This window comes from Oncorhynchus kisutch, linkage group LG8 (assembly GCF_002021735.2).
Source record: "Oncorhynchus kisutch isolate 150728-3 linkage group LG8, Okis_V2, whole genome shotgun sequence".
Classification (NCBI taxonomy): Eukaryota; Metazoa; Chordata; class Actinopteri; order Salmoniformes; family Salmonidae; genus Oncorhynchus; species Oncorhynchus kisutch.
In genome coordinates, this window is record NC_034181.2 from 3918652 (window position 1) to 3946075 (window position 27424).

At 45.0% G+C, this 27424-nt stretch overlaps 1 protein-coding gene across 1 annotated transcript in view; it reads left to right on the plus strand.

Annotated features, from left to right (window-relative positions):
- The window catches only part of LOC109879544 (PDZ domain-containing protein 2), a 211103-nt gene that overhangs the window by 85171 nt on the left and 98508 nt on the right, over positions 1-27424 (plus strand). Inside the window, exons 4-5 of the mRNA XM_031829568.1 lie at positions 9693-9825; positions 16001-16195. Coding sequence (XP_031685428.1) covers positions 9693-9825; positions 16001-16195 — 328 coding nt within the window. The remainder of the gene's footprint in view (positions 1-9692; positions 9826-16000; positions 16196-27424) is intronic.

Genomic DNA, 27424 nt, shown 5'->3' on the forward strand with positions numbered 1-27424 from the left:
TGTGGACACCGAGGAACTTCAAGCTCTCGACCCACTCCACTACAGCCCTGTCGATCCTTTAGTCCAGGATCAGCTCGTTTGTCTTGCTGACGTTGTGGGAGAGGTTGTTGTCCTGGCACCACACTGCCAGGTCTCTGACCTCCTCCCTATTGGCTGTCTCCTCGCTGTCGGTGATCAGGCCTACCACCGTTGTGTCGTCAGCAAACATAATGATGGTGTTTGAGTCATGTGTGGCCACACAGTTGTGGGTGAACAGGGAGTACAGCAGGGGGATAAGCATGCATCCCTGAGGGGCCCCCGTGTTGAGGGTCAGCGTGGCAGATGTGGTGTTTCCTGCCCTCACCACCTGGGGGTGGCCCGTCAGAAAGTCCACTATCCAATTGCAGAGGGAGGTGTTTAATCCCAGGGTCCTTAGTTTAGTGATGAGTTTGGAGGGCACTATGGTGTTGAACGCTGAGCTGTAGTCAATGACCAGCATTCTCACCTAGGTGTTCCTTTTGTCCAGGTGGGAAAGGCCGTTTGGAGTGCAATAGAGATTACGTCATCTGTGAATTTGTTGGGGTTGGTATGTGAATTGGACTGGGTCCAAGTTGTCTGGGATGATCATGTTGATGTGAGCCATGACCGGTCTTTTCAAAGTATTTAATGGGTACAGATGTGAGTGCTACAGGGCGATAGTCATTTAGACAGATTATCTTGGCGTTCCTGGGCGCAGGGACTATAGTGGCCTGCTTGAAACGTTAGTTTTACAAACTGGGTTGAAAATGTCAGTGGAGACACTTGCTAGCGGGTCAGTACGTGTCCTGCGGCCTTGTGAAATAACCTTTTTATTTATTTTTATGTCACAACATGAGCACCCCGACAATTGACACACACAACTTCATCCACTGAAACAACACAATCCTCTGTCCCATTGCCCTCCGCACACTTCCCACATCTTGGAATTTCCCTCCTACACCCTGCTGCAACATGACCATGACCCTACACACTGCTGCTACATGACCATGAACCTACACTGCTGCAACAGGACCATGAACCTAAACCCTGCTGCAACAAGACCATGAACCTACACCCTGCTGCAAAATGACCATGAACCTACACCCTGCTGCAACATGACCATGAACCTACACCCTGCTGCAACATGACCATGAACCTACACCCTGCTGCAACATGACCATGAACCTACACCCTGCTGCAACATGACCATGAACCTACACCCTGCTGCTACATGACCATGAACCTACACCCTGCTGCAACATGACCATGAACCTACACCCTGCTGCAACAAGACCATGAACCTACACCCTGCTGCAAAATGACCATGAACCTACACCCTGCTGCAACATGACCATGAACCTACACCCTGCTGCAACATGACCATGAACCTACACCCTGCTGCAACATGACCATGAACCTACACCCTGCTGCTACATGACCATGAACCTACACCCTGCTGCTACATGACCATGAACCTACACCCTGCTGCAACATGACCATGAACCTACACCCTGCTGCAACATGACCATGAACTTACACCCTGCTGCAACATGACCATGAACCTACACCCTGCTGCAACATGACCATGAACCTACACCCTGCTGCAACATGACCATGAACCTACACCCTGCTGCAACATGACCATGAACCTACACCCTGCTGCTAACATGACCATGAACCTAACACCCTGCTGCAACATGACCAGAACCTACACCCCTGCTGCAACATGACCATGAACCTACACCCTGCTGCTACATGACCATGAACCTACACCCTGCTGCAACATGACCATGAACCTACACCCTGCTGCAACATGACCATGAACCTACACCCTGCTGCAACATGACCATGAACCTACACCCTGCTGCAACATGACCATGAACCTACACCCTGCTGCAACATGACCATGAAACCTACACCCTGCCTGCGCAACAATGACCATGAACCTACACCCTGCTGCAACATGACCATGAACCTACAACCCTGCTGCAACATGACCATGAACCTACACCCTGCTGCAACATGACCATGAACCTACACCCTGCTGCAACATGACCATGAACCTACACCCTGCTGCAACATGACCATGAACCTACACCCTGCTGCAACATGACCATGAACCTACACCCTGCTGCTACATGACCATGAACCTACACCCTGCTGCTACATGACCATGAACCTACACCCTGCTGCAACATGACCATGAACCTACACCCTGCTGCAACATGACCATGAACCTACACCCTGCTGCAACATGACCATGAACCTACACCCTGCTGCAACATGACCATGAACCTACACACTGCTGCTACATGACCATGAACCTACACCCTGCTGCTACATGACCATGAACCTACACCCTGCTGCAACATGACCATGAACCTACACCCTGCTGCAACATGACCATGAACCTACACCCTGCTGCAACATGACCATGAACCTACACCCTGCTGCAACATGACCATGAACCTACACCCTGCTGCAACATGACCATGAACCTACACCCTGCTGCAACATGACCATGAACCTACACCCTGCTGCAACATGACCATGAACCTACACCCTGCTGCAACATGACCATGAACCTACACCCTGCTGCAACATGACCATGAACCTACACCCTGCTGCAACATGACCATGAACCTACACCCTGCTGCAACATGACCATGAACCTACACCCTGCTGCAACATGACCATGAACCTACACCCTGCTGCTACATGACCATGAACCTACACCCTGCTGCTACATGACCATGAACCTACACCCTGCTGCAACATGACCATGAACCTACACCCTGCTGCTACATGACCATGAACCTACACCCTGCTGCTACATGACCATGAACCTACACCCTGCTGCAACATGACCATGAACCTACACCCTGCTGCAACATGACCATGAACCTACACCCTGCTGCAACATGACCATGAACCTACACCCTGCTGCAACATGACCATGAACCTACACACTGCTGCTACATGACCATGAACCTACACCCTGCTGCAACATGACCATGAACCTACACCCTGCTGCAACATGACCATGAACCTACACCCTGCTGCAACATGACCATGAACCTACACCCTGCTGCAACATGACCATGAACCTACACCCTGCTGCAACATGACCATGAACCTACACCCTGCTGCAACATGACCATGAACCTACACCCTGCTGCAACATGACCATGAACCTACACCCTGCTGCAACATGACCATGAACCTACACCCTGCTGCAACATGACCATGAACCTACACCCTGCTGCAAACATGACCATGAACCTACACCCTGCTGCAACATGACCATGAACCTACACCCTGCTGCAACATGACCATGAACCTACACCCTGCTGCAACATGACCATGAACCTACACCCTGCTGCTACATGACCATGAACCTACACCCTGCTGCAACATGACCATGACCTACACCCTGCTGCAACATGACCATGAACTTACACCCTGCTGCAACATGACCATGAACCTACACCCTGCTGCAACATGACCATGAACCTACACCCTGCTGCAACATGACCATGAACCTACACCCTGCTGCAACATGACCATGAACCTACACCCTGCTGCTACATGACCATGAACCTACACCCTGCTGCAACATGACCATGAACCTACACCCTGCTGCAACATGACCATGAACCTACACCCTGCTGCTACATGACCATGAACCTACACCCTGCTGCAACATGACCATGAACCTACACCCTGCTGCAACATGACCATGAACCTACACCCTGCTGCAACATGACCATGAACCTACACCCTGCTGCAACATGACCATGAACCTACACCCTGCTGCAACATGACCATGAACCTACACCCTGCTGCAACATGACCATGAACCTACACCCTGCTGCAACATGACCATGAACCTACACCCTGCTGCAACATGACCATGAACCTACACCCTGCTGCAACATGACCATGAACTGAACTACACCCTGCTGCAACATGACCATGAACCTACACCCTGCTGCAACATGACCATGAACCTACACCCTGCTGCAACATGACCATGAACCTACACCCTGCTGCAACATGGACCATGAACCTACACCCTGCTGCTAACATGACCCTGAACCTTACACCCTGCTGCTAACATGACCATGAACCTACACCCTGCTGCAACATGACCATGAACCTACACCCTGCTGCAACATGACCATGAACCTACACCCTGCTGCAACATGACCATTGAACCTACACCTGCTGCAACATGACCATGAACCTACACCCTGCTGCAACATGACCATGAACCTACACCCTGCTGCTAACATGACCATGAACCTACACCCTGCTGCAACATGACCATGAACCTACACCCTGCTGCAACATGACCATGAACCTACACCCTGCTGCAACATGACCATGAACCTACACCCTGCTGCCAACATGACCATGAACCTACACCCTGCTGCAACATGACCATGAACCTACACCCTGCTGCTAACATGACCATGAACCTACACCCTGCTGCAACATGACCATGAACCTACACCCTGCTGCAACATGACCATGAACCTACACCCTGCTGCAACATGACCATGAACCTACACCCTGCTGCTACATGACCATGAACCTACACCCTGCTGCAACATGACCATGAACCTACACCCTGCTGCAACATGACCATGAACCTACACCCTGCTGCAACATGACCATGAACCTACACCCTGCTGCAACATGACCATGAACCTACACCCTGCTGCAACATGACCATGAACCTACACCCTGCTGAACATGACCATGAACCTACACCCTGCTGCTACATGACCATGAACCTACACCCTGCTGCTACATGACCATGAACCTACACCCTGCTGCAACATGACCATGAACCTACACCCTGCTGCAACATGACCATGAACCTACACCTGCTGCTACATGACCATGAACCTACACCCTGCTGCAACATGACCATGAACCTACACCCTGCTGCAACATGACCATGAACCTACACCCTGCTGCAACATGACCATGAACTACACCTTGCTGCTACATGACCATGAACCCTACACCCGCTGCAACATGACCATGAACCTACACCCTGCTGCAACATGACCATGAACCTACACCCTGCTGCTACATGACCATGAACCTACACCCTGCTGCTACATGACCATGAACCTACACCCTGCTGCAACATGACCATGAACCTACACCCTGCTGCAACATGACCATGAACCTACACCCTGCTGCTACATGACCATGAACCTACACCCTGCTGCAACATGACCATGAACCTACACCCTGCTGCAACATGACCATGAACCTACACCCTGCTGCACATGACCATGAACCTACACCCTGCTGCTACATGACCATGAACCTACACCCTGCTGCAACATGACCATGAACCTACACCCTGCTGCAACATGACCATGAACCTACACCCTGCTGCAACATGACCATGAACCTACACCCTGCTGCTACATGACCATGAACCTACACCCTGCTGCAAGAGGACCATGAACCTACACCCTGCTGCAACATGACCATGAACCTACACCCTGCTGCAACATGACCATGAACCTACACCCTGCTGCTACATGACCATGAACCTACACCCTGCTGCAACATGACCATGAACCTACACCCTGCTGCAACATGACCATGAACCTACACCTCTTACATGACCATGAACCTACACCCTGCTGCAACATGACCATGAACCTACACCCTGCTGCAACATGACCATGAACCTACACCCTGCTGCAACATGACCATGAACCTACACCCTGCTGCACATGACCATGAACCTACACCCTGCTGCAACATGACCATGAACCTACACCCTGCTGCAACATGACCATGAACCTACACCCTGCTGCTACATGACCATGAACCTACACCCTGCTGCAACATGACCATGAACCTACACCCTGCTGCAACATGACCATGAACCTACACCCTGCTGCAACATGACCATGAACCTACACCCTGCTGCTACATGACCATGAACCTACACCCTGCTGCAACATGACCATGAACCTACACCCTGCTGCAACATGACCATGAACCTACACCCTGCTGCAACATGACCATGAACCTACACCCTGCTGCAACATGACCATGAACCTACACCCTGCTGCAACATGACCATGAACCTACACCCTGCTGCAACATGACCATGAACCTACACCCTGCCTGCAACATGACCATGAACCTACACCCTGCTGCAACATGACCATGAACCTACACCCTGCTGCAACATGACCATGAACCTACACCCTGCTGCAACATGACCATGAACCTACACCCTGCTGCAACATGACCATGAACCTACACCCTGCTGCAACATGACCATGAACCTACACCCTGCTGCAACATGACCATGAACCTACACCCTGCTGCAACATGACCATGAACCTACACCCTGCTGCAACACAGTGGATTCGGCTCAAATAAATAAAACATTTATTTCACCTTTATTTAACCAGGTAGGCTAGTTGAGAACACCTTTATTTAACCAGGTAGGCCAGTTGAGAACACCTTTATTTAACCAGGTAGGCTAGTTGAGAACACCTTTATTTAACCAGGTAGGCCAGTTGAGAACACCTTTATTTAACCAGGTAGGCTAGTTGAGAACACCTTTATTTAACCAGGTAGGCTAGTTGAGAACACCTTTATTTAACCAGGTAGGCTAGTTGAGAACACCTTTATTTAACCAGGTAGGCTAGTTGAGAACACCTTTATTTAACCAGGTAGGCTAGTTGAGAACACCTTTATTTAACCAGGTAGGCTAGTTGAGAACACCTTTATTTAACCAGGTAGGCTAGTTGAGAACACCTTTATTTAACCAGGTAGGCTAGTTGAGAACACCTTTATTTAACCAGGTAGGCCAGTTGAGAACACCTTTATTTAACCAGGTAGGCTAGTTGAGAACACCTTCATTTAACCAGGTAGGCTAGTTGAGAACACCTTTATTTAACCAGGTAGGCTAGTTGAGAACACCTTTATTTAACCAGGTAGGCTAGTTGAGAACACCTTTATTTAACCAGGTAGGCTAGTTGAGAACACCTTTTATTTAACCAGGTAGGCTAGTTGAGAACACCTTTATTTAACCAGGTAGGCCAGTTGAGAACACCTTTATTTAACCAGGTAGGCTAGTTGAGAACACCTTTATTTAACCAGGTAGGCTAGTTGAGAACACCTTTATTTAACCAGGTAGGCTAGTTGAGAACACCTTTATTTAACCAGGTAGGCTAGTTGAGAACACCTTTATTTAACCAGGTAGGCCAGTTGAGAACACCTTTATTTAACCAGGTAGGCTAGTTGAGAACACCTTTATTTAACCAGGTAGGCTAGTTGAGAACACCTTTATTTAACCAGGTAGGCTAGTTGAGAACACCTTTATTTAACCAGGTAGGCTAGTTGAGAACACCTTTATTTAACCAGGTAGGCTAGTTGAGAACACCTTTATTTAACCAGGTAGGCTAGTTGAGAACACCTTTATTTAACCAGGTAGGCTAGTTGAGAACACCTTTATTTAACCAGGTAGGCTAGTTGAGAACACCTTTATTTAACCAGGGAGGCTAGTTGAGAACACCTTTATTTAACCAGGTAGGCCAGTTGAGAACACCTTTATTTAACCAGGTAGGCCAGTTGAGAACACCTTTATTTAACCAGGTAGGCTAGTTGAGAACACCTTTATTTAACCAGGTAGGCTAGTTGAGAACACCTTTATTTAACCAGGTAGGCTAGTTGAGAACACCTTTATTTAACCAGGTAGGCTAGTTGAGAACACCTTTATTTAACCGGGTAGGCTAGTTGAGAACACCTTTATTTAACCAGGTAGGCTAGTTGAGAACACCTTTATTTAACCAGGGAGGCTAGTTGAGAACACCTTTATTTAACCAGGTAGGCCAGTTGAGAACACCTTTATTTAACCAGGTAGGCTAGTTGAGAACACCTTTATTTAACCAGGTAGGCTAGTTGAGAACACCTTTATTTAACCAGGTAGGCTAGTTGAGAACACCTTTATTTAACCAGGTAGGCCAGTTGAGAACACCTTTATTTAACCAAGTAGGCCAGTTGAGAACACCTTTATTTAACCAGGTAGGCTAGTTGAGAACACCTTTATTTAACCAGGTAGGCTAGTTGAGAACACCTTTATTTAACCAGGTAGGCAAGTTGAGAACACCTTTATTTAACCAGGTAGGCTAGTTGAGAACACCTTTATTTAACCAGGGAGGCCAGTTGAGAACACCTTTATTTAACCAGGGAGGCTAGTTGAGAACACCTTTATTTAACCAGGTAGGCTAGTTGAGAACACCTTTATTTAACCAGGTAGGCCAGTAGAGAACACCTTTATTTAACCAGGTAGGCCAGTTGAGAACACCTTTATTTAACCAGGTAGGCCAGTAGAGAACACCTTTATTTAACCAGGTAGGCTAGTTGAGAACACCTTTATTTAACCAGGTAGGCTAGTTGAGAACACCTTTATTTAACCAGGTAGGCTAGTTGAGAACACCTTTATTTAACCAGGTAGGCTAGTTGAGAACACCTTTATTTAACCAGTTAGGCTAGTTGAGAACACCTTTATTTAACCAGGTAGGCTAGTTGAGAACACCTTTATTTAACCAGGTAGGCTAGTTGAGAACACCTTTATTTAACCAGGGAGGCCAGTTGAGAACACCTTTATTTAACCAGGTAGGCTAGTTGAGAACACCTTTATTTAACCAGGGAGGCTAGTTGAGAACACCTTTATTTAACCAGGTAGGCCAGTTGAGAACACCTTTATTTAACCAGGGAGGCTAGTTGAGAACACCTTTATTAAACCAGGTAGTCCAGTTGAGAACACCTTTATTAAACCAGGTAGGCTAGTTGAGAACACCTTTATTAAACCAGGTAGGCCAGTTGAGAACACCTTTATTAAACCAGGTAGGCCAGTTGAGAACACCTTTATTAAACCAGGTAGGCCAGTTGAGAACACCTTTTTTAAACCAGGTAGGCCAGTTGAGAACACCTTTATTAAACCAGGGATGCCAGTTGAGAACACCTTTATTAAACCAGGGATGCCAGTTGAGAACTAGTTGTCATTTATAACTGCGACCTGGCCAAGATAAAGCAAAGCAGTGAGACAAAAACAACAACACAGAGTTACACATGGAATAAAACAAACATACAGTCAATAACACAATAGAAAAATCTATGTACATTGTGTGCAAACGTAGAAGAGTAGGGAGGCAATCATGAGCTTCAGAGCTGGTTTAGTGTGATTTGAACTTGGTCCTGTATTGAGGCGTTGCCTGTTTGATGGTTCGTCTGAGGGAGTGAAAGAGGCAGCCTTTAAGCTCAGTGCTGATGTTGCCTGTAATCCATGGCTTCTGGTTAGGATATGTACGTATTGTCACTGTGGGGATGAAGTCGTCAATGCTTTTATTAATGAAGACAGCGACTGATGTGGTAAACTCCTCAATGTTATCGAATCAATCCCCGAACATCTAATCTGTGGTTGGTTGGTCCATGGCCCCGGAGCCCCCCCCTGTGTGGGAGGGAGGGGGGGGGGATTATAAATAAATAAATGTTAAATATAATTTGTGTCCATAAAGTATTAAATGTTTGCCTATTTGTCATAGAATATAGCATTTTATTTGTCACATGCTGCGAATACAACAGGCGTAGACTTTAGTGTGAAATGTGTGTGTGTGTGTGTGTGTGTGTGTGTGTGTTAGGGACGGACGTCTGAAGGCTGGTGACGAGCTCCTGATGATCAACGGTCAGTCTCTGGTCGGCCTGTCTCATTCAGAGGCTGTAGACATCCTACGCTCTACCGCTGGACTGGTACAACTGGTCGTCGCTAGCAGGGTGAGTACACGCACGCACACGCACGCACGCACACACACACACCACAGGAGGTTGGTGGCACTATAATTGAGGAGGATGGGCTCGTGGTAATGGCTGTAACGGAATTTTTGTAATGATATCAAATAAATCAAGCACGTGGTTTCCATGGTTTCCATGGTTTCCATTCCATTTACTCCGTTTCCAGATGTTATTATGAGCCGTCCTCCCCTCAGCAGCCCCCGCTGACACACACAGACACACACACACACACACACACACACACACACACACACACACACACACACACACACACACACACACACACACACACACTCAACACAACAGCCCTTTTTTTGTCCAAAACAAATGTATTTCTCGAGCTCTTTCTTGTGTTTCTGAAGGGGGGAAAAAAATGCCCTTCTTCATATTTCAAATAATTTACAACTTCTGTTTTTAGACGTTGACTCAACATAGAAGAACAAAAGTAAAGGAGGAAATAAATAAAATAATGAAAATAAATAACATGAGAAATAACTCACATTATTGACGTATTAAGTTCTAACAGACGACACCAGAACACCTGATATGTCAATATAGAGCAGAGAAGGGAAATGGAAAATGGAGAGATTATCAACTGGACAAAAGCAGAAATGTGAAGAATCCGACACTAATCACTGAGCAAACTCATTGGCGTGTTAGGACTTGGTACACTAATTCCCTGGCTGGACACTTACGCATTTAGCCTGGTACAATATGTTTCAATGTTGTACGATACATGTACCTTGTTTCAATACTTTGTTTCAACATAATAATAAATATATATATATATATATCTGCAAGCAGCAATGTCGGGGTTCAAGCTGTGAACTAAAAAATCTTAACTGATCATGCAGTATTTTGGACTATTTCTAATGATGTTGACTACTTTAATACGTCTTCTTCTTCCAGAAGAACCAGATTTGGTATATAGCATCTATGGGACGCACGTCGTGAAATGTTCTTGGGCTTTTGCTCAAACAATATGGCCACTATGAGCCAATATGAGCCAATGAGTTTGCGTTCATGTTTTTTCTTTCTTCCTGTCCAACAGCGTGACTATGGGTCCAAACTGAATTATACTTTATATAGGTTCCCTCTGCATGTGTGCCAAATTTCATCACTCTCGACTCAAACAGATCAAGAGATATAAACATGTGCCTGTTTATAGCAGCCATTGTGTGGTCCATGTGAATGTGCTTGTATATGAGTCTTCACAGTGTTTTGTTACAATACGAATATATCCATGACTGATTAATACGCGTTTATATATGCCAAACCACGCCCACATGAATGCTTATTGGTCAGTGTTCTTTTTTAGGTAATAGTCTAGAAAGTATTGCGTTGGTCCGTAGATGCCACATATGAAGTTTCATGCAGATCTGGTCATTCCGTCGCCATCCAGGTATGTTTATCCCCATTCCGCCCCATTTAATTCCGTTTTAAGAAATGTTTTTCAACAGAATCGGCAGAATGATTAGACCCCTGATCGCAAGCAAACACAGAACTAGCCGCCACATATAAACCGCATGATAACTTTGCTCGTTGTATATATATATATAATTCCTTCTCGCATCTACGCTCTCTCCTCCTCTCACCTTTTCCCTTCACTTGTGGACTTCCGTGCACAATACAACAGCTGTATGTGACCAGGCGAAAAAACCTTACGAAGCCAAACTTTCATACCATGACGCTAACTGTTAAGCACAGCCTACATAGTTTTCACCATATTAACGTCATAGTCAACATAGCTAATAGAACTATAGCTTCATAAAAAGCTGCTTCTTAGGACCCTTCGTCAACTCAAGCTTTCTGAACTTTTCTCAAGACAATCTGAAGCAGTGGAAAACCATCAACAATGACCTGCCAGATTTCATTCAACAGATTTTAGTTTTTTTCCAAAGTGACTTTGCTATTATTGATTGGAATGAAAAGCCCTATATAAAATAAATATATTATTGCCTGCTGAAACCCATTTTATATTTGTTGTTGTTGGTTGTTATTACCCCAATTAGTCAACTGGTTAAAACTCATTTCCAAATGGAGGAAAAGCCAGAGTTTATGGGACACGGAAATGTGTTTGACCTCTAGGTCAAACACGGTGATGTCACGACTACCGCCGAGGTTGGCTCTCCTGTCCGTTCAGGCGGTGCTCGGAGGTCGTCGTCACCGTCCTACTAGCCACTACCGATCCCTTTTCGTGTATCTGTTGGTTTTGTCTGATTGGTTTCACCTGTGTGTTGTTTATGTTAATTAGTGTCTGTATATAATGTAGGTTGTCCCACCCTTGTTTTGTGCGTCATTGTTTATTTTGCCATCATTTTCATCTGTCGGTGTTATTGTGTTTCTTATTTCTCCGGTTAGTCTGTTATCCTATGTTGGATAATTTCACCCTGTGTTTGTTTGGGTTGACCGTGTTTGTTTTGTTCACCGGAGAATAAACATTATATCGCATTCTGCTCTCTGCGCCTGATTCCACCCACCTTGATTAGACGTGACAGGTGAGGGGTGTGACTTTTCAACATTTTTCATTTTCAATCGCTTGTTAGAGCGCCACATCGATGATACAGAGAGAAAAGAGTTGAGGGAACATCGATGATACCGAGAGAAAAGAGTTGAGGGAACATCGATGATACCGAGAGAAAAGAGTTGAGGGAACATCGATGATACCGAGAGAAAAGAGTTGAGGGAACATCGATGATACCGAGAGAAAAGAGTTGAGGGAACATCGATGATACAGACAGGTAGAGAGAAAAGAGTTGAGGGAGCATCGATGATACAGACAGGCAGGGAGAAAAGAGTTGAGGGAACATCGATGATACAGACAGGTAGAGAGAAAAGAGTTGAGGGAGCATCGATGATACAGACAGGCAGAGAGAAAAGAGTTGAGGGAACATCGATGATACAGACAGGCAGGGAGAAACGTCCGTCAGATAGGGTAGGAATCAAATCAAATCAAATCAAATGTATTTATATAGCCCTTCGTACATCAGCTGATATCTCAAAGTGCTGTACAGAAACCCAGCCTAAAACCCCAAACAGCAAGCAATGCAGGTGGAGAAGCACGGTGGCTAGGAAAAACTCCCTAGAAAGGCCAATACCTAGGAAGAAACCTAGAGAGGAACCAGGCTATGTGGGGTGGCCAGTCCTCTTCTGGCTGTGCCGGGTGGAGATTATAACAGAACATGGTCAAGATGTTCAATGTTCATAAATGACCAGCATGGTCGAATAATAATAAGGCAGAACAGTTGAAACTAGAGCAGCAGCACAGTCAGGTGGAAGTTGAAACTGGAGCAGCAGCATGGCCAGGTAGACTGGGGACAGCAAGGAGTCATCATGTCAGGTAGTCCTGGGGCATGGTCCTAGGGCTCAGGTCAGTTGAAACTGGAACAGCAGCATGGCCAGGTGGACTGGGGACAGCAAGGAGTCATCATGTCAGGTAGTCCTGGGGCATGGTCCTAGGGCTCAGGTCCTCCGAGAGAGAGAAAGAAAGAGAGAAGGAGAGAATTAGAGAACGCACACTTAGATTCACACAGGACACCGAATAGGACAGGAGAAGTACTCCAGATATAACAAACTGACCCCAGCCCCCCGACACATAAACTAGGAGACGGACCTGGAGCTCTTCATCAGGCACGTTGTCTCCTCCCCTCCTCCTCCGTAGGTAGGCTGATCATCAGCTGTCAAAGTGTAGCACCCACCTAGCGGATGCTTTGGTGACTGTAAAAGCGCTAGAAAAGACCACCCCACCAGGACAGTAGTCTGGAACAGCTCCTACGAGGCGAGCCTGTCTATTATCTATCCTAGAAGGGTTGTAGTGTGTTAGTGGGAGGGTTGTAGTGTGTTAGTGGGAGGGTTGTAGTGTGTTAGTGGGAGGGTTGTAGTGTGTTAGTGGGAGGGTTGTAGTGTGGAAGGGCTGTAGTGGGTTAGTGTTGAAGGGTTGTAGTGTGTTAGTGGGAGGGTTGTAGTGTGTTAGTGGGAGGGTTGTAGTGTGGAAGGGTTGTAGTGTGTTAGTGGGAGGGTTGTAGTGTGTTAGTGGGAGGGTTGTAGTGTGTTAGTGGAAGGGTTGTAGTGTGTTAGTGCGAGGGTTGTAGTGTGTTAGTGTTGAAGGGTTGTAGTGTGATAGTGGGAGGGTTGTAGTGTGTTAGTGGGAGGGTTGTAGTGTGTTAGTGGGAGGGTTGTAGTGTGTTAGTGGGAGGGTTGTAGTGTGGAAGGGTTGTAGTGTGTTAGTGGGAGGGTTGTAGTGTGTTAGTGTGGAAGGGTTGTAGTGTGTTAGTGGGAGGGTTGTAGTGTGTTAGTGTGGAAGGGTTGTAGTGTGTTAGTGTGGAAGGGTTGTAGTGTGTTAGTGGGAGGGTTGTAGTGTGGAAGGGTTGTAGTGTGTTAGTGGGAGGGTTGTAGTGTGTTAGTGTGGAAGGGTTGTAGTGTGTTAGTGGGAGGGTTGTAGTGTGTTCGTGTGGAAGGGTTGTAGTGTGTTAGTGTGGAAGGGTTGTAGTGTGTTAGTGGGAGGGTTGTAGTGTGTTAATGGGAGGGTTGTAGTGTGTTAGTGTGGAAGGGTTGTAGTGTGTTAGTGTGGAAGGGTTGTAGTGTGTTAGTGTGGAAGGGTTGTAGTGTGTTAGTGGGAGGGTTGTAGTATGTTAGTGTGGAAGGGTTGTAGTGTGGAAGGGTTGTAGTGTGTTAGTGGGAGGGTTGTAGTGTGTTCGTGTGGAAGGGTTGTAGTGTGTTAGTGTGGAAGGGTTGTAGTGTGTTAGTGGGAGGGTTGTAGTGTGTTAATGGGAGGGTTGTAGTGTGTTAGTGTGGAAGGGTTGTAGTGTGTTAGTGTGGAAGGGTTGTAGTGTGTTAGTGTGGAAGGGTTGTAGTGTGTTAGTGGGAGGGTTGTAGTATGTTAGTGTGGAAGGGTTGTAGTGTGGAAGGGTTGTAGTGTGTTAGTGGAAGGGTTGTAGTGTGTTAGTGTGGAAGGGTTGTAGTGTGTTAGTGGGAGGGTTGTAGTGTGTTAGTGGGAGGGTTGTAGTGTGTTAGTGGAAGGGTTGTAGTGTGTTAGTGGGAGGGTTGTACTGTGTTAGTGTTGAAGGGTTGTAGTGTGTTAGTGGGAGGGTTGTAGTGTGTTAGTGGGATGGTTGTAGTGTGTTAGTGGGAGGGTTATAGTGTGTTAGTGGGAGGGTTGTAGTGTGGAAGGGTTGTAGTGTGTTAGTGGGAGGGTTGTAGTGTGGAAGGGTTGTAGTGTGTTAGTGGGAGGGTTGTAGTGTGTTAGTGTGGAAGGGTTGTAGTGTGTTAGTGTGGAAGGGTTGTAGTGTGTTAGTGGGAGGGTTGTAGTGTGGAAGGGTTGTAGTGTGTTAGTGGAAGGGTTGTAGTGTGTTAGTGTGGAAGGGTTGTAGTGTGTTAGTGGGAGGGTTGTAGTGTGTTAGTGTGGAAGGGTTGTAGTGTGTTAGTGTGGAAGGGTTGTAGTGTGTTAGTGGGAGGGTTGTAGTGTGTTAGTGGGTGGGTTGTAGTGTGTTAGTGTGGAAGGGTTGTAGTGTGTTAGTGGGAGGGTTGTAGTGTGTTAGTGTGGAAGGGTTGTAGTGTGTTAGTGGGAGGGTTGTAGTGTGTTAGTGTGGAAGGGTTGTAGTGTGGAAGGGTTGTAGTGTGTTAGTGGGAGGGTTGTAGTGTGTTAGTGTGGAAGGGTTGTAAGTGTGTTAGTGTGGAAGGGTTGTAGTGTGTTAGTGGGAGGGTTGTAGTGTGTTAGTGTGGAAGGGTTGTAGTGTGTTAGTGTGGAAGGGTTGTAGTGTGTTAGTGGGAGGGTTGTAGTGTGTTAGTGTGGAAGGGTTGTAGTGTGGAAGGGTTGTAGTGTATTAGTGGGAGGGCTGTAGTGTGTTAGTGTGGAAGGGATGTAGTGTGCGTGTGGGAACATCTAAAACATTCAAGAGATCTTAATTGGCTTGAAGGGAAATGCAGGCTGGCTTTCAGAAACAACGTTAAAAATACACACAGAACACACACTACATGTTCCTTCCACTCTTCTGAACACACACACACACACACACACACACACACACACACACACACACACACACACACACACACACACACACACACACACACACACACACACACACACACACACACACACACAGTCATCCATCCCTTCCACACTCACTGTTCTCCTCTCTTCTTCTGGTTCATTCAGGAGGAGTCTGAAGTTGATTTCCATCGGTATCCGTCCACCAGCCTGCCGGACCTGGTCAGTACCTGCGCCTCGTCTTCCTCCTCCTCTGCTTCTCCCAGCGACAATCAGGAGAACATGGAACCTCATCACAGGCACAGAGTTTGGGAGGACCTCGCAGCCAGCAGCCTCAGCCTCTCTCGGTCTCGACCTACCACAGTACGTGCAGTACATGTGTGTTTACAGTGTTTGTCTCTTGTGTTTAGATGTGGAAGTCTGTCCGGTCTCTTTCTCTCTCGATGTGGGTGTGTTTTGAGACTATGTGCTATAACAACTGTGCTGGATCTCTACCTGCTTAGAGCTACACACACTTTCCCTCTGATATCTGGAGAGGATGTCCTGTATCTGTCCTTCATCTGCTTCTTTGCTACGTTCTCTTAAACTAGTCCAACGCTTCAAATCCAGTCAAATGTTATTTGTCATATGCTTGGTAAACAACAGGTGTAGACTAACAGGGAAATGCTTGGTAAACAACAGGTGTAGACTAACAGGGAAATGTTTGGTAAACAACAGGTGTAGACTAACAGTGAAATGCTTGGTAAACAACAGGTGTAGACTAACAGTGAAATGCTTGGTAAACAACAGGTGTAGACTAACAGTGAAATGTTTGGTAAACAACAGGTGTAGACTAACAGTGAAATGCTTGGTAAACAACAGGTGTAGACTAACAGGGAAATGCTTGGTAAACAACAGGTGTAGACTAACAGGGAAATGCTTGGTAAACAACAGGTGTAGACTAACAGTGAAATGTTTGGTAAACAACAGGTGTAGACTAACAGTGAAATGTTTGGTAAACAACAGGTGTAGACTAACAGGGAAATGCTTGGTAAACAACAGGTGTAGACTAACAGGGAAATGCTTGGTAAACAACAGGTGTAGACTAACAGGGAAATGCTTGGTAAACAACAGGTGTAGACTAACAGTGAAATGTTTGGTAAACAACAGGTGTAGACTAACAGTGAAATGTTTGGTAAACAACAGGTGTAGACTAACAGGGAAATGCTTGGTAAACAACAGGTGTAGACTAACAGGGAAATGCTTGGTAAACAACAGGTGTAGACTAACAGTGAAATGCTTGGTAAACAACAGGTGTAGACTAACAGGGAAATGCTTGGTAAACAACAGGTGTAGACTAACAGTGAAATGTTTGGTAAACAACAGGTGTAGACTAACAGTGAAATGTTTGGTAAACAACAGGTGTAGACTAACAGTGAAATGTTTGGTAAACAACAGGTGTAGACTAACAGGGAAATGCTTGGTAAACAACAGGTGTAGACTAACAGGGAAATGCTTGGTAAACAACAGGTGTAGACTAACAGGGAAATGCTTGGTAAACAACAGGTGCAGACTAACAGGGAAATGCTTGGTAAACAACAGGTGCAGACTAACAGTGAAATGCTTGGTAAACAACAGGTGTAGACTAACAGGGAAATGCTTGGTAAACAACAGGTGTAGACTAACAGTGAAATGCTTGGTAAACAACAGGTGTAGACTAACAGGGAAATGCTTGGTAAACAACAGGTGTAGACTAACAGTGAAATGCTTGGTAAACAACAGGTGTAGACTAACAGGGAAATGCTTGGTAAACAACAGGTGTAGACTAACAGTGAAATGCTTGGTAAACAACAGGTGTAGACTAACAGTGAAATGCTTGGTAAACAACAGGTTTAGACTAACAGGGAAATGCTTGGTAAACAACAGGTGTAGACTAACAGTGAAATGCTTGGTAAACAACAGGTGTAGACTAACAGGGAAATGCTTGGTAAACAACAGGTGTAGACTAACAGTGAAATGCTTGGTAAACAACAGGTGTAGACTAACAGGGAAATGCTTGGTAAACAACAGGTGTAGACTAACAGTGAAATGCTTGGTAAACAACAGGTGTAGACTAACAGTGAAATGCTTGGTAAACAACAGGTGTAGACTAACAGGGAAATTCTTGGTAAACAACAGGTGTCGACTAACAGTGAAATGCTTGGTAAACAACAGGTGCAGACTAACAGGGAAATGCTTGGTAAACAACAGGTGTAGACTAACAGTGAAATGCTTGGTAAACAACAGGTGTAGACTAACAGGGAAATTCTTGGTAAACAACAGGTGTCGACTAACAGTGAAATGCTTGGTAAACAACAGGTGCAGACTAACAGGGAAATGCTTGGTAAACAACAGGTGTAGACTAACAGGGAAATGCTTGGTAAACAACAGGTGTAGACTAACAGTGAAATGCTTGGTAAACAACAGGTGTAGACTAACAGGGAAATGCTTGGTAAACAACAGGTGTAGACTAACAGTGAAATGTTTGGTAAACAACAGGTGTAGACTAACAGTGAAATGTTTGGTAAACAACAGGTGTAGACTAACAGTGAAATGTTTGGTAAACAACAGGTGTAGACTAACAGGGAAATGCTTGGTAAACAACAGGTGTAGACTAACAGGGAAATGCTTGGTAAACAACAGGTGTAGACTAACAGGGAAATGCTTGGTAAACAACAGGTGCAGACTAACAGGGAAATGCTTGGTAAACAACAGGTGTAGACTAACAGTGAAATGCTTGGTAAACAACAGGTGTAGACTAACAGGGAAATGCTTGGTAAACAACAGGTGTAGACTAACAGTGAAATGCTTGGTAAACAACAGGTGTAGACTAACAGGGAAATGCTTGGTAAACAACAGGTGTAGACTAACAGTGAAATGCTTGGTAAACAACAGGTGTAGACTAACAGGGAAATGCTTGGTAAACAACAGGTGTAGACTAACAGTGAAATGCTTGGTAAACAACAGGTGTAGACTAACAGTGAAATGCTTGGTAAACAACAGGTGTAGACTAACAGGGAAATGCTTGGTAAACAACAGGTGTAGACTAACAGTGAAATGCTTGGTAAACAACAGGTGTAGACTAACAGGGAAATGCTTGGTAAACAACAGGTGTAGACTAACAGTGAAATGCTTGGTAAACAACAGGTGTAGACTAACAGGGAAATGCTTGGTAAACAACAGGTGTAGACTAACAGTGAAATGCTTGGTAAACAACAGGTGTAGACTAACAGTGAAATGCTTGGTAAACAACAGGTGTAGACTAACAGGGAAATTCTTGGTAAACAACAGGTGTCGACTAACAGTGAAATGCTTGGTAAACAACAGGTGCAGACTAACAGGGAAATGCTTGGTAAACAACAGGTGTAGACTAACAGGGAAATGCTTGGTAAACAACAGGTGTAGACTAACAGTGAAATGCTTGGTAAACAACAGGTGTAGACTAACAGTGAAATGCTTGGTAAACAACAGGTGTAGACTAACAGGGAAATTCTTGGTAAACAACAGGTGTCGACTAACAGTGAAATGCTTGGTAAACAACAGGTGCAGACTAACAGGGAAATGCTTGGTAAACAACAGGTGTAGACTAACAGGGAAATGCTTGGTAAACAACAGGTGTAGACTAACAGTGAAATGATTGGTAAACAACAGGTGTAGACTAACAGTGAAATGTTTGGTAAACAACAGGTGTAGACTAACAGGGAAATGCTTGGTAAACAACAGGTGTAGACTAACAGGGAAATGCTTGGTAAACAACAGGTGTAGACTAACAGGGAAATGATTGGTAAACAACAGGTGTAGACTAACAGGGAAATGCTTGGTAAACAACAGGTGTAGACTAACAGGGAAATGATTGGTAAACAACAGGTGTAGACTAACAGGGAAATGCTTGGTAAACAACAGGTGTAGACTAACAGGGAAATGCTTGGTAAACAACAGGTGTAGACTAACAGGGAAATGCTTGGTAAACAACAGGTGTAGACTAACAGGGAAATGATTGGTAAACAACAGGTGTAGACTAACAGGGAAATGCTTGGTAAACAACAGGTGTAGACTAACAGGGAAATGCTTGGTAAACAACAGGTGTAGACTAACAGGGAAATGCTTGGTAAACAACAGGTGTAGACTAACAGAGAAATGTTTGGTAAACAACAGGTGTAGACTAACAGGGAAATGCTTGGTAAACAACAGGTGTAGACTAACAGGGAAATGCTTGGTAAACAACAGGTGTAGACTAACAGGGAAATGCTTGGTAAACAACAGGTGTAGACTAACAGAGAAATGTTTGGTAAACAACAGGTGTAGACTAACAGGGAAATGCTTGGTAAACAACAGGTGTAGACTAACAGAGAAATGTTTGGTAAACAACAGGTGTAGACTAACAGGGAAATGCTTGGTAAACAACAGGTGTAGACTAACAGGGAAATGCTTGGTAAACAACAGGTGTAGACTAACAGAGAAATGTTTGGTAAACAACAGGTGTAGACTAACAGGGAAATGCTTGGTAAACAACAGGTGTAGACTAACAGGGAAATGCTTGGTAAACAACAGGTGTAGACTAACAGGGAAATGCTTGGTAAACAACAGGTGTAGACTAACAGGGAAATGCTTGGTAAACAACAGGTGTAGACTAACAGGGAAATGCTTGGTAAACAACAGGTGTAGACTAACAGTGAAATGCTTGGTAAACAACAGGTGTAGACTAACAGGGAAATGCTTGGTAAACAACAGGTGTCGACTAACAGTGAAATGCTTGGTAAACAACAGGTGTAGACTAACAGGGAAATGCTTGGTAAACAACAGGTGTCGACTAACAGTGAAATGCTTGGTAAACAACAGGTGTAGACTAACAGGGAAATGCTTGGTAAACAACAGGTGTCGACTAACAGGGAAATGTTTGGTAAACAACAGGTGTAGACTAACAGGGAAATGCTTGGTAAACAACAGGTGTCGACTAACAGTGAAATGTTTGGTAAACAACAGGTGTAGACTAACAGGGAAATGCTTGGTAAACAACAGGTGTCGACTAACAGGGAAATGCTTGGTAAACAACAGGTGTAGACTAACAGGGAAATGCTTGGTAAACAACAGGTGTCGACTAACAGTGAAATGCTTGGTAAACAACAGGTGTAGACTAACAGGGAAATGCTTGGTAAACAACAGGTGTAGACTAACAGGGAAATGCTTGGTAAACAACAGGTGTAGACTAACAGGGAAATGCTTGGTAAACAACAGGTGTAGACTAACAGGGAAATGCTTGGTAAACAACAGGTGTAGACTAACAGAGAAATGCTTGGTAAACAACAGGTGTAGACTAACAGGGAAATGCTTGGTAAACAACAGGTGTAGACTAACAGAGAAATGCTTGGTAAACAACAGGTGTAGACTAACAGAGAAATGTTTGGTAAACAACAGGTGTAGACTAACAGGGAAATGCTTGGTAAACAACAGGTGTAGACTAACAGGGAAATGTTTGGTAAACAACAGGTGTAGACTAACAGGGAAATGTTTGGTAAACAACAGGTGTAGACTAACAGGGAAATGTTTGGTAAACAACAGGTGTAGACTAACAGTGAAATGTTTGGTAAACAACAGGTGTAGACTAACAGTGGAATGCTTGGTAAACAACAGGTGTAGACTAACAGTGAAATGCTTGGTAAACAACAGGTGTAGACTAACAGTGAAATGCTTGGTAAACAACAGGTGTAGACTAACAGTGAAATGCTTGGTAAACAACAGGTGTAGACTAACAGTGAAATGTTTGGTAAACAACAGGTGTAGACTAACAGTGAAATGCTTGGTAAACAACAGGTGTAGACTAACAGGGAAATGCTTGGTAAACAGCAGGTGTAGACTAACAGGGAAATGATTGGTAAACAACAGGTGTAGACTAACAGGGAAATTCTTGGTAAACAACAGGTGTAGACTAACAGGGAAATGTTTGGTAAACAACAGGTGTAGACTAACAGTGAAATGCTTGGTAAACAACAGGTGTAGACTAACAGTGAAATGCTTGGTAAACAACAGGTGTAGACTAACAGTGAAATGCTTTGTAAACAACAGGTGTAGACTAACAGTGAAATTCTTGGTAAACAACAGGTGTCGACTAACAGTGAAATGCTTTGTAAACAACAGGTGTAGACTAACAGGGAAATGCTTGGTAAACAACAGGTGTCGACTAACAGGGAAATGCTTGGTAAACAACAGGTGTAGACTAACAGGGAAATGCTTGGTAAACAACAGGTGTAGACTAACAGTGAAATGCTTGGTAAACAACAGGTGCAGACTAACAGGGAAATGCTTGGTAAACAACAGGTGTAGACTAACAGGGAAATGCTTGTTAAACAACAGGTGTAGACTATCAGGGAAATGCTTGGTAAACAACAGGTGTCGACTAACAGTGAAATGCTTGGTAAACAACAGGTGTAGACTATCAGGGAAATGCTTGGTAAACAACAGGTGCAGACTAACAGGGAAATGCTTGGTAAACAACAGGTGTAGACTAACAGTGAAATGCTTGGTAAACAACAGGTGTAGACTAACATGGAAATGATTGGTAAACAACAGGTGTAGACTAACAGGGAAATGCTTGGTAAACAACAGGTGCAGACTAACAGGGAAATGCTTGGTAAACAACAGGTGTAGACTAACATGGAAATGATTGGTAAACAACAGGTGTCGACTAACAGTGAAATGCTTGGTAAACAACAGGTGCAGACTAACAGGGAAATGCTTGGTAAACAACAGGTGCAGACTAACAGGGAAATGCTTGGTAAACAACAGGTGCAGACTAACAGGGAAATGCTTGGTAAACAACAGGTGCAGACTAACAGGGAAATGCTTACTTTACTGGGACCTCCCCAACAACGCAGTAAGAACGAAAATAGAGAAATAATTAAAAAAGAAAATGATAACATGAGGAATAAATACACAATGAGTAACGATAACTTGCCGGAAATACACGGGGTACCAGTACTGAGTCGATGTGCAGGGGTGCGAGGTAATTGAGGTACATAATGTATGTACAGTACACATAGGTAGGGGTACAGTGACTAGGCAACAGGATAGATAATAAACAGTAACATCAGTATACTGTAGGTAGGGGTAAAGGATAGATAGTAGACAGTAACAGCAGTATACTGTAGGTAGGGGTAAAGGATAGATAGTAGACAGTAACAGCAGTATACTGTAGGTAGGGGTAAAGGATAGATAATAGACAGTAACATCAGTATACTGTAGGTAGGGGTAACGGATAGATAATAGACAGTAACATCAGTATACTGTAGGTAGGGGTAAAGGATAGATAATAGACAGTAACAGCAGTATACTGTAGGTAGGGGTAAAGGATAGATAATAGACAGTAACAGCAGTATACTGTAGGTAGGGGTAAAGGATAGATAATAGACAGTAACAGCAGTATACTGTAGGTAGGGGTAAAGGATAGATAATAGACAGTAACTGCAGTATACTGTAGGTAGGGGTAAAGGATAGATAATAGACAGTAACAGCAGTATACTGTAGGTAGGGATAAAGGATAGATAATAGACAGTAACAGCAGTATACTGTAGGTAGGGGTAAAGGATAGATAGTAGACAGTAACAGCAGTATACTGTAGGTAGAGTTAAGGATAGATAGTAGACAGTAACAGCAGTATACTGTAGGTAGGGGTAAAGGATAGATAATAGACAGTAACAGCAGTATACTGTAGGTTAGGGGTAAAGGATAGATAATGGACAGTAACAGCAGTATACTGTAGGTAGGGGTAAAGGATAGATAATAGACATACACTTTCAGATCAGATGAGGTCTGAACTGAACATCACCTTACCTTTCAGATCACAAAGTGTGCTTCTATGTAGCAATTATCACTTTATTAATGTGCAAATCACTTCAATTCATCCTGGCTCTCCTGGCTGGCTGGCATGGTTTCTGTTGAGCTTCCCTCCCCTTGTCTTGCTGTTAGTCCTATTATGATAATTATTTTCCTCCCTTCCTCCACCACATGGTATCTCCCCTTCCTCCACCACATGGTATCTCCCCTTCCTCTACCACATGGTATCTCCCATCATCCACCACATGGTATCTCCCCTTCCTCCACCACATGGTATCTCCAATCCTCCACCACATGGTATCTCCCATCCTCCACCACATGGTATCTCCCATCCTCCACCACATGGTATCTCCCATCCTCCACCACATGGTATTCTCCCATCCTCCACCACATGGTATCTCCCCATCCTCCACCACATGGTATCTCCCCTTCCTCCACCACATGGTATCTCCCATCCTCCACCACATGGTATCTCCCCATCCTCCACCACATGGTATCTCCCATCCTCCACCACATGGTATCTCCCCTTCCTCCACCACATGGTATCTCCCCTTCCTCCACCACATGGTATCTTCCATCCTCCACCACATGGTATCTCCCCATCCTCCACCACATGGTATCTCCCATCCTCCACCACATGGTATCTCCCCTTCCTCCACCACATGTTATCTCCCCTTCCTCCACCACATGGTATCTCCCATCCTCCACCACATGGTATCTCCCATCCTCCACCACATGGTATCTCCCATCCTCCACCACATGGTATCTCCCATCCTCCACCACATGGTATCTCCCCATCCTCCACCACATGGTATCTCCCCATCCTCCACCACATGGTATCTCCCATCCTCCACCACATGGTATCTCCCATCCTCCACCACATGGTATCTCCCATCCTCCACCACATGGTATCTCCCCATCCTCCACCACATGGTATCTCCCATCCTCCACCACATGGTATTTCCCATCCTCCACCACATGGTATCTCCCCATCCTCCACCACATGGCATCTCCCATCCTCCACCACATGGTATCTCCCATCCTCCACCACATGGTATCTCCCCTTCCTCCACCACATGGTATCTCCCCTTCCTCCACCACATGGTATCTCCCCTTCCTCCACCACATGGTATCTCCCATCCTCCACCACATGGTATCTCCCATCCTCAACCACATGGTATCTCCCAACATCCACCACATGGTATCTCCCCATCCTACACCACAAGGGATCTCCCATCCTCCACCACATGTTATCTCCCCTTCCTCCACCACATGGTATCTCCCATCCTCCACCACATGGTATCTCCCCTTCCTCCACAACATGGTATCTCCCCATCCTCCACCACATGGTATCTCCCATCCTCCACCACATGGTATCTCCCATCCTCCACCACATGGTATCTCCCCATCCTCCACCACATGGTATCTCCCATCCTCCACCACATGGTATCTCCCATCCTCCACCACATGGCATACAGGTATAATTCAGTACTGCAGTAGTACACTAGTGGTTGAATATAATACAGGAAACAACATACAGTTGAATAATGCTGAACTCACAAATACTAAAAAGGGATTTACAACAGTTCATTAAATGAACACCCTGTGCAAAACCTGGCAGTCTTGAATTTACGGTGCATTCGGAAAGTATTCATACCCATTAACTTTTTCCACATTTTGTTACGTTACAGCCTTATTTTTTAAATTGATTAAATCGTTTTCCCCCTAATCAATCTACACACAATACACCATAATGAGAAAGCAAAAACAGGTTTTTAGAAATGTAGCTAATTTATTAAAAATAAAAATCTGAAATATTACATTTACATTAGTATTCAGACCCTTTACTCAGTACTTTGTTGAAGCATCTTTGGCAGCGATTACATCATTGAGTCTTCTTGGGTATTACGTTACAAGCTTGGCACACCTGTATTTGGGGAGTTTCTCCCATTCTTCTCTGCAGATCCTCTCAAGCTCTGTCAGGTTGGATGGGGAGCGTTGCTGCACAGCTATTTTCAGGTCTCTCCAGAGACTTGTTCTGAAGCCACTCCTGCGTTGTCTTGGCTGTGTGCTTAGGGTTGTTGTCCTGATGGAAGGTGAACCTTCACCCCAGTCTAAGGTCCTGAGTGCTATGGAGTAGGTTTTCATCAAGGATCTCTCTGTACTTTTCTCCGTTAATCTTTCCCTCGATCCTGACTAATCTCCCGGTCCCAGCTGCTGAAAGACATCCCCACAGCATGATGCTGCCACCACCATGCTTCACTGTAGGGATGGTGCCAGTTTCTTCAAGATGTGACGCTTGCCATTCAGGCCAAAGAGTTCAATCTTGGTTTCATCAGACCAGAGAATCTTGTTTCTTATTGTATGAGAGTCCTTTAGGTGCCTTTTGGCAAACTCCAAGTGGGCTGTCATGTGCCTTTTACTCAGGAGGGGTTTCCGTCTGGCCACTCTACCATAAAGGCCTGATTGGTGGAGTACTGCATAGATATTTGTCCTTCTGGAAGGTTCTCCCATCTCCGCAGAGGAACCCTGGAGCTCTGTCATAGTGACCATCGGGGTCTTGGTCACCTCCCTGACCAAGGCCCTTCTCCCCCGATTGCTCAGTTTGGTCAGGTGGTCAGCTCTAGGATGAGTCTTGGTGGTTCCAAACTTCTTCCATTTGAGAATGATGGAGGCCACTGTGTTCTTGGGGACATTCAATGCTGCATACGTTTTTTGGAACCTTTTCCCAGATCTGTGCCTCAAAACAATTCTGTCTCAGAGCTCTACAGACAATTCCTTCGATCTCTCTGCAGCACTTCACCAATCAGGCCTTCATGGTAGAGTGGCCAGACAGGAGCCACTCTTTAGTAAAATTCTCACATCTGTGTTCCCCTTATCCAGGTGGCAGAGGGTAGTGTGGATTGCAATAGAGTTTGCTTCATCTGTGGATCTGCTGGGGCGGTTTGCGAATTGGAGTGTGTCTAGGGTTTCTGTTATTGTGTTGATGTGAGCCATGACCAGCCTTTCAACGCCTTTCATGTCTACAGATGTGAGTGCTATGGGGCAATAGTCATTTAAGAAAGTTACCGTGACAATGTCAGTGAAGACATTTTGCCAACTGGTCAGCGTATGCTCTAAGTATGTGTCCTGGTCATATGTCTGGCCCTATGGCCTTGTGAATGTTAACCTATTTATAGGTCTTACTCACAAAGGCTACGGAGAGTGTGATCACACAATCATCCTGAACAGCTAGTGCTCTCATTCATGGTTCAGTGTTGCTCGACTTGAAGCGAGAATAGAAGGCATTTATCTCATTTGGTAGCTTCCCGCCACTGGCCAGCTCTTTGTAGTCCATGATAGTTCGCAAGCCCTGCCACATCTGACTAGCGGCTTTTCTGCCTCTCTTGTGCCGTCTCTTCCTCTTTCGAGTCCTAGGGATTAGGGCCTGGAACTACTCCAACAGCTATATGCTAGTCTCTCTTGAACTAGTCCAACTAGTCCAATCGCTGCAGCTGTACATAGTCCATCGGTAAATAGCCAACCCAATTTACCTACCTCATACCCATACTGTTTATATTTATTTACTTTTCTGCTCTTTTGCACACCAGTATCTCTACCTGTACATGACCATCTGATCATTTATCACTCCAGTGTTAATCTGCCAAATTGTAATTATTCGCCTACCTCCTCATGCCTTTTGCACACAATTTATATAGACTCTCTTTTTTTTCTACTGTGTTATTGACTTGTTAATTGTTTACT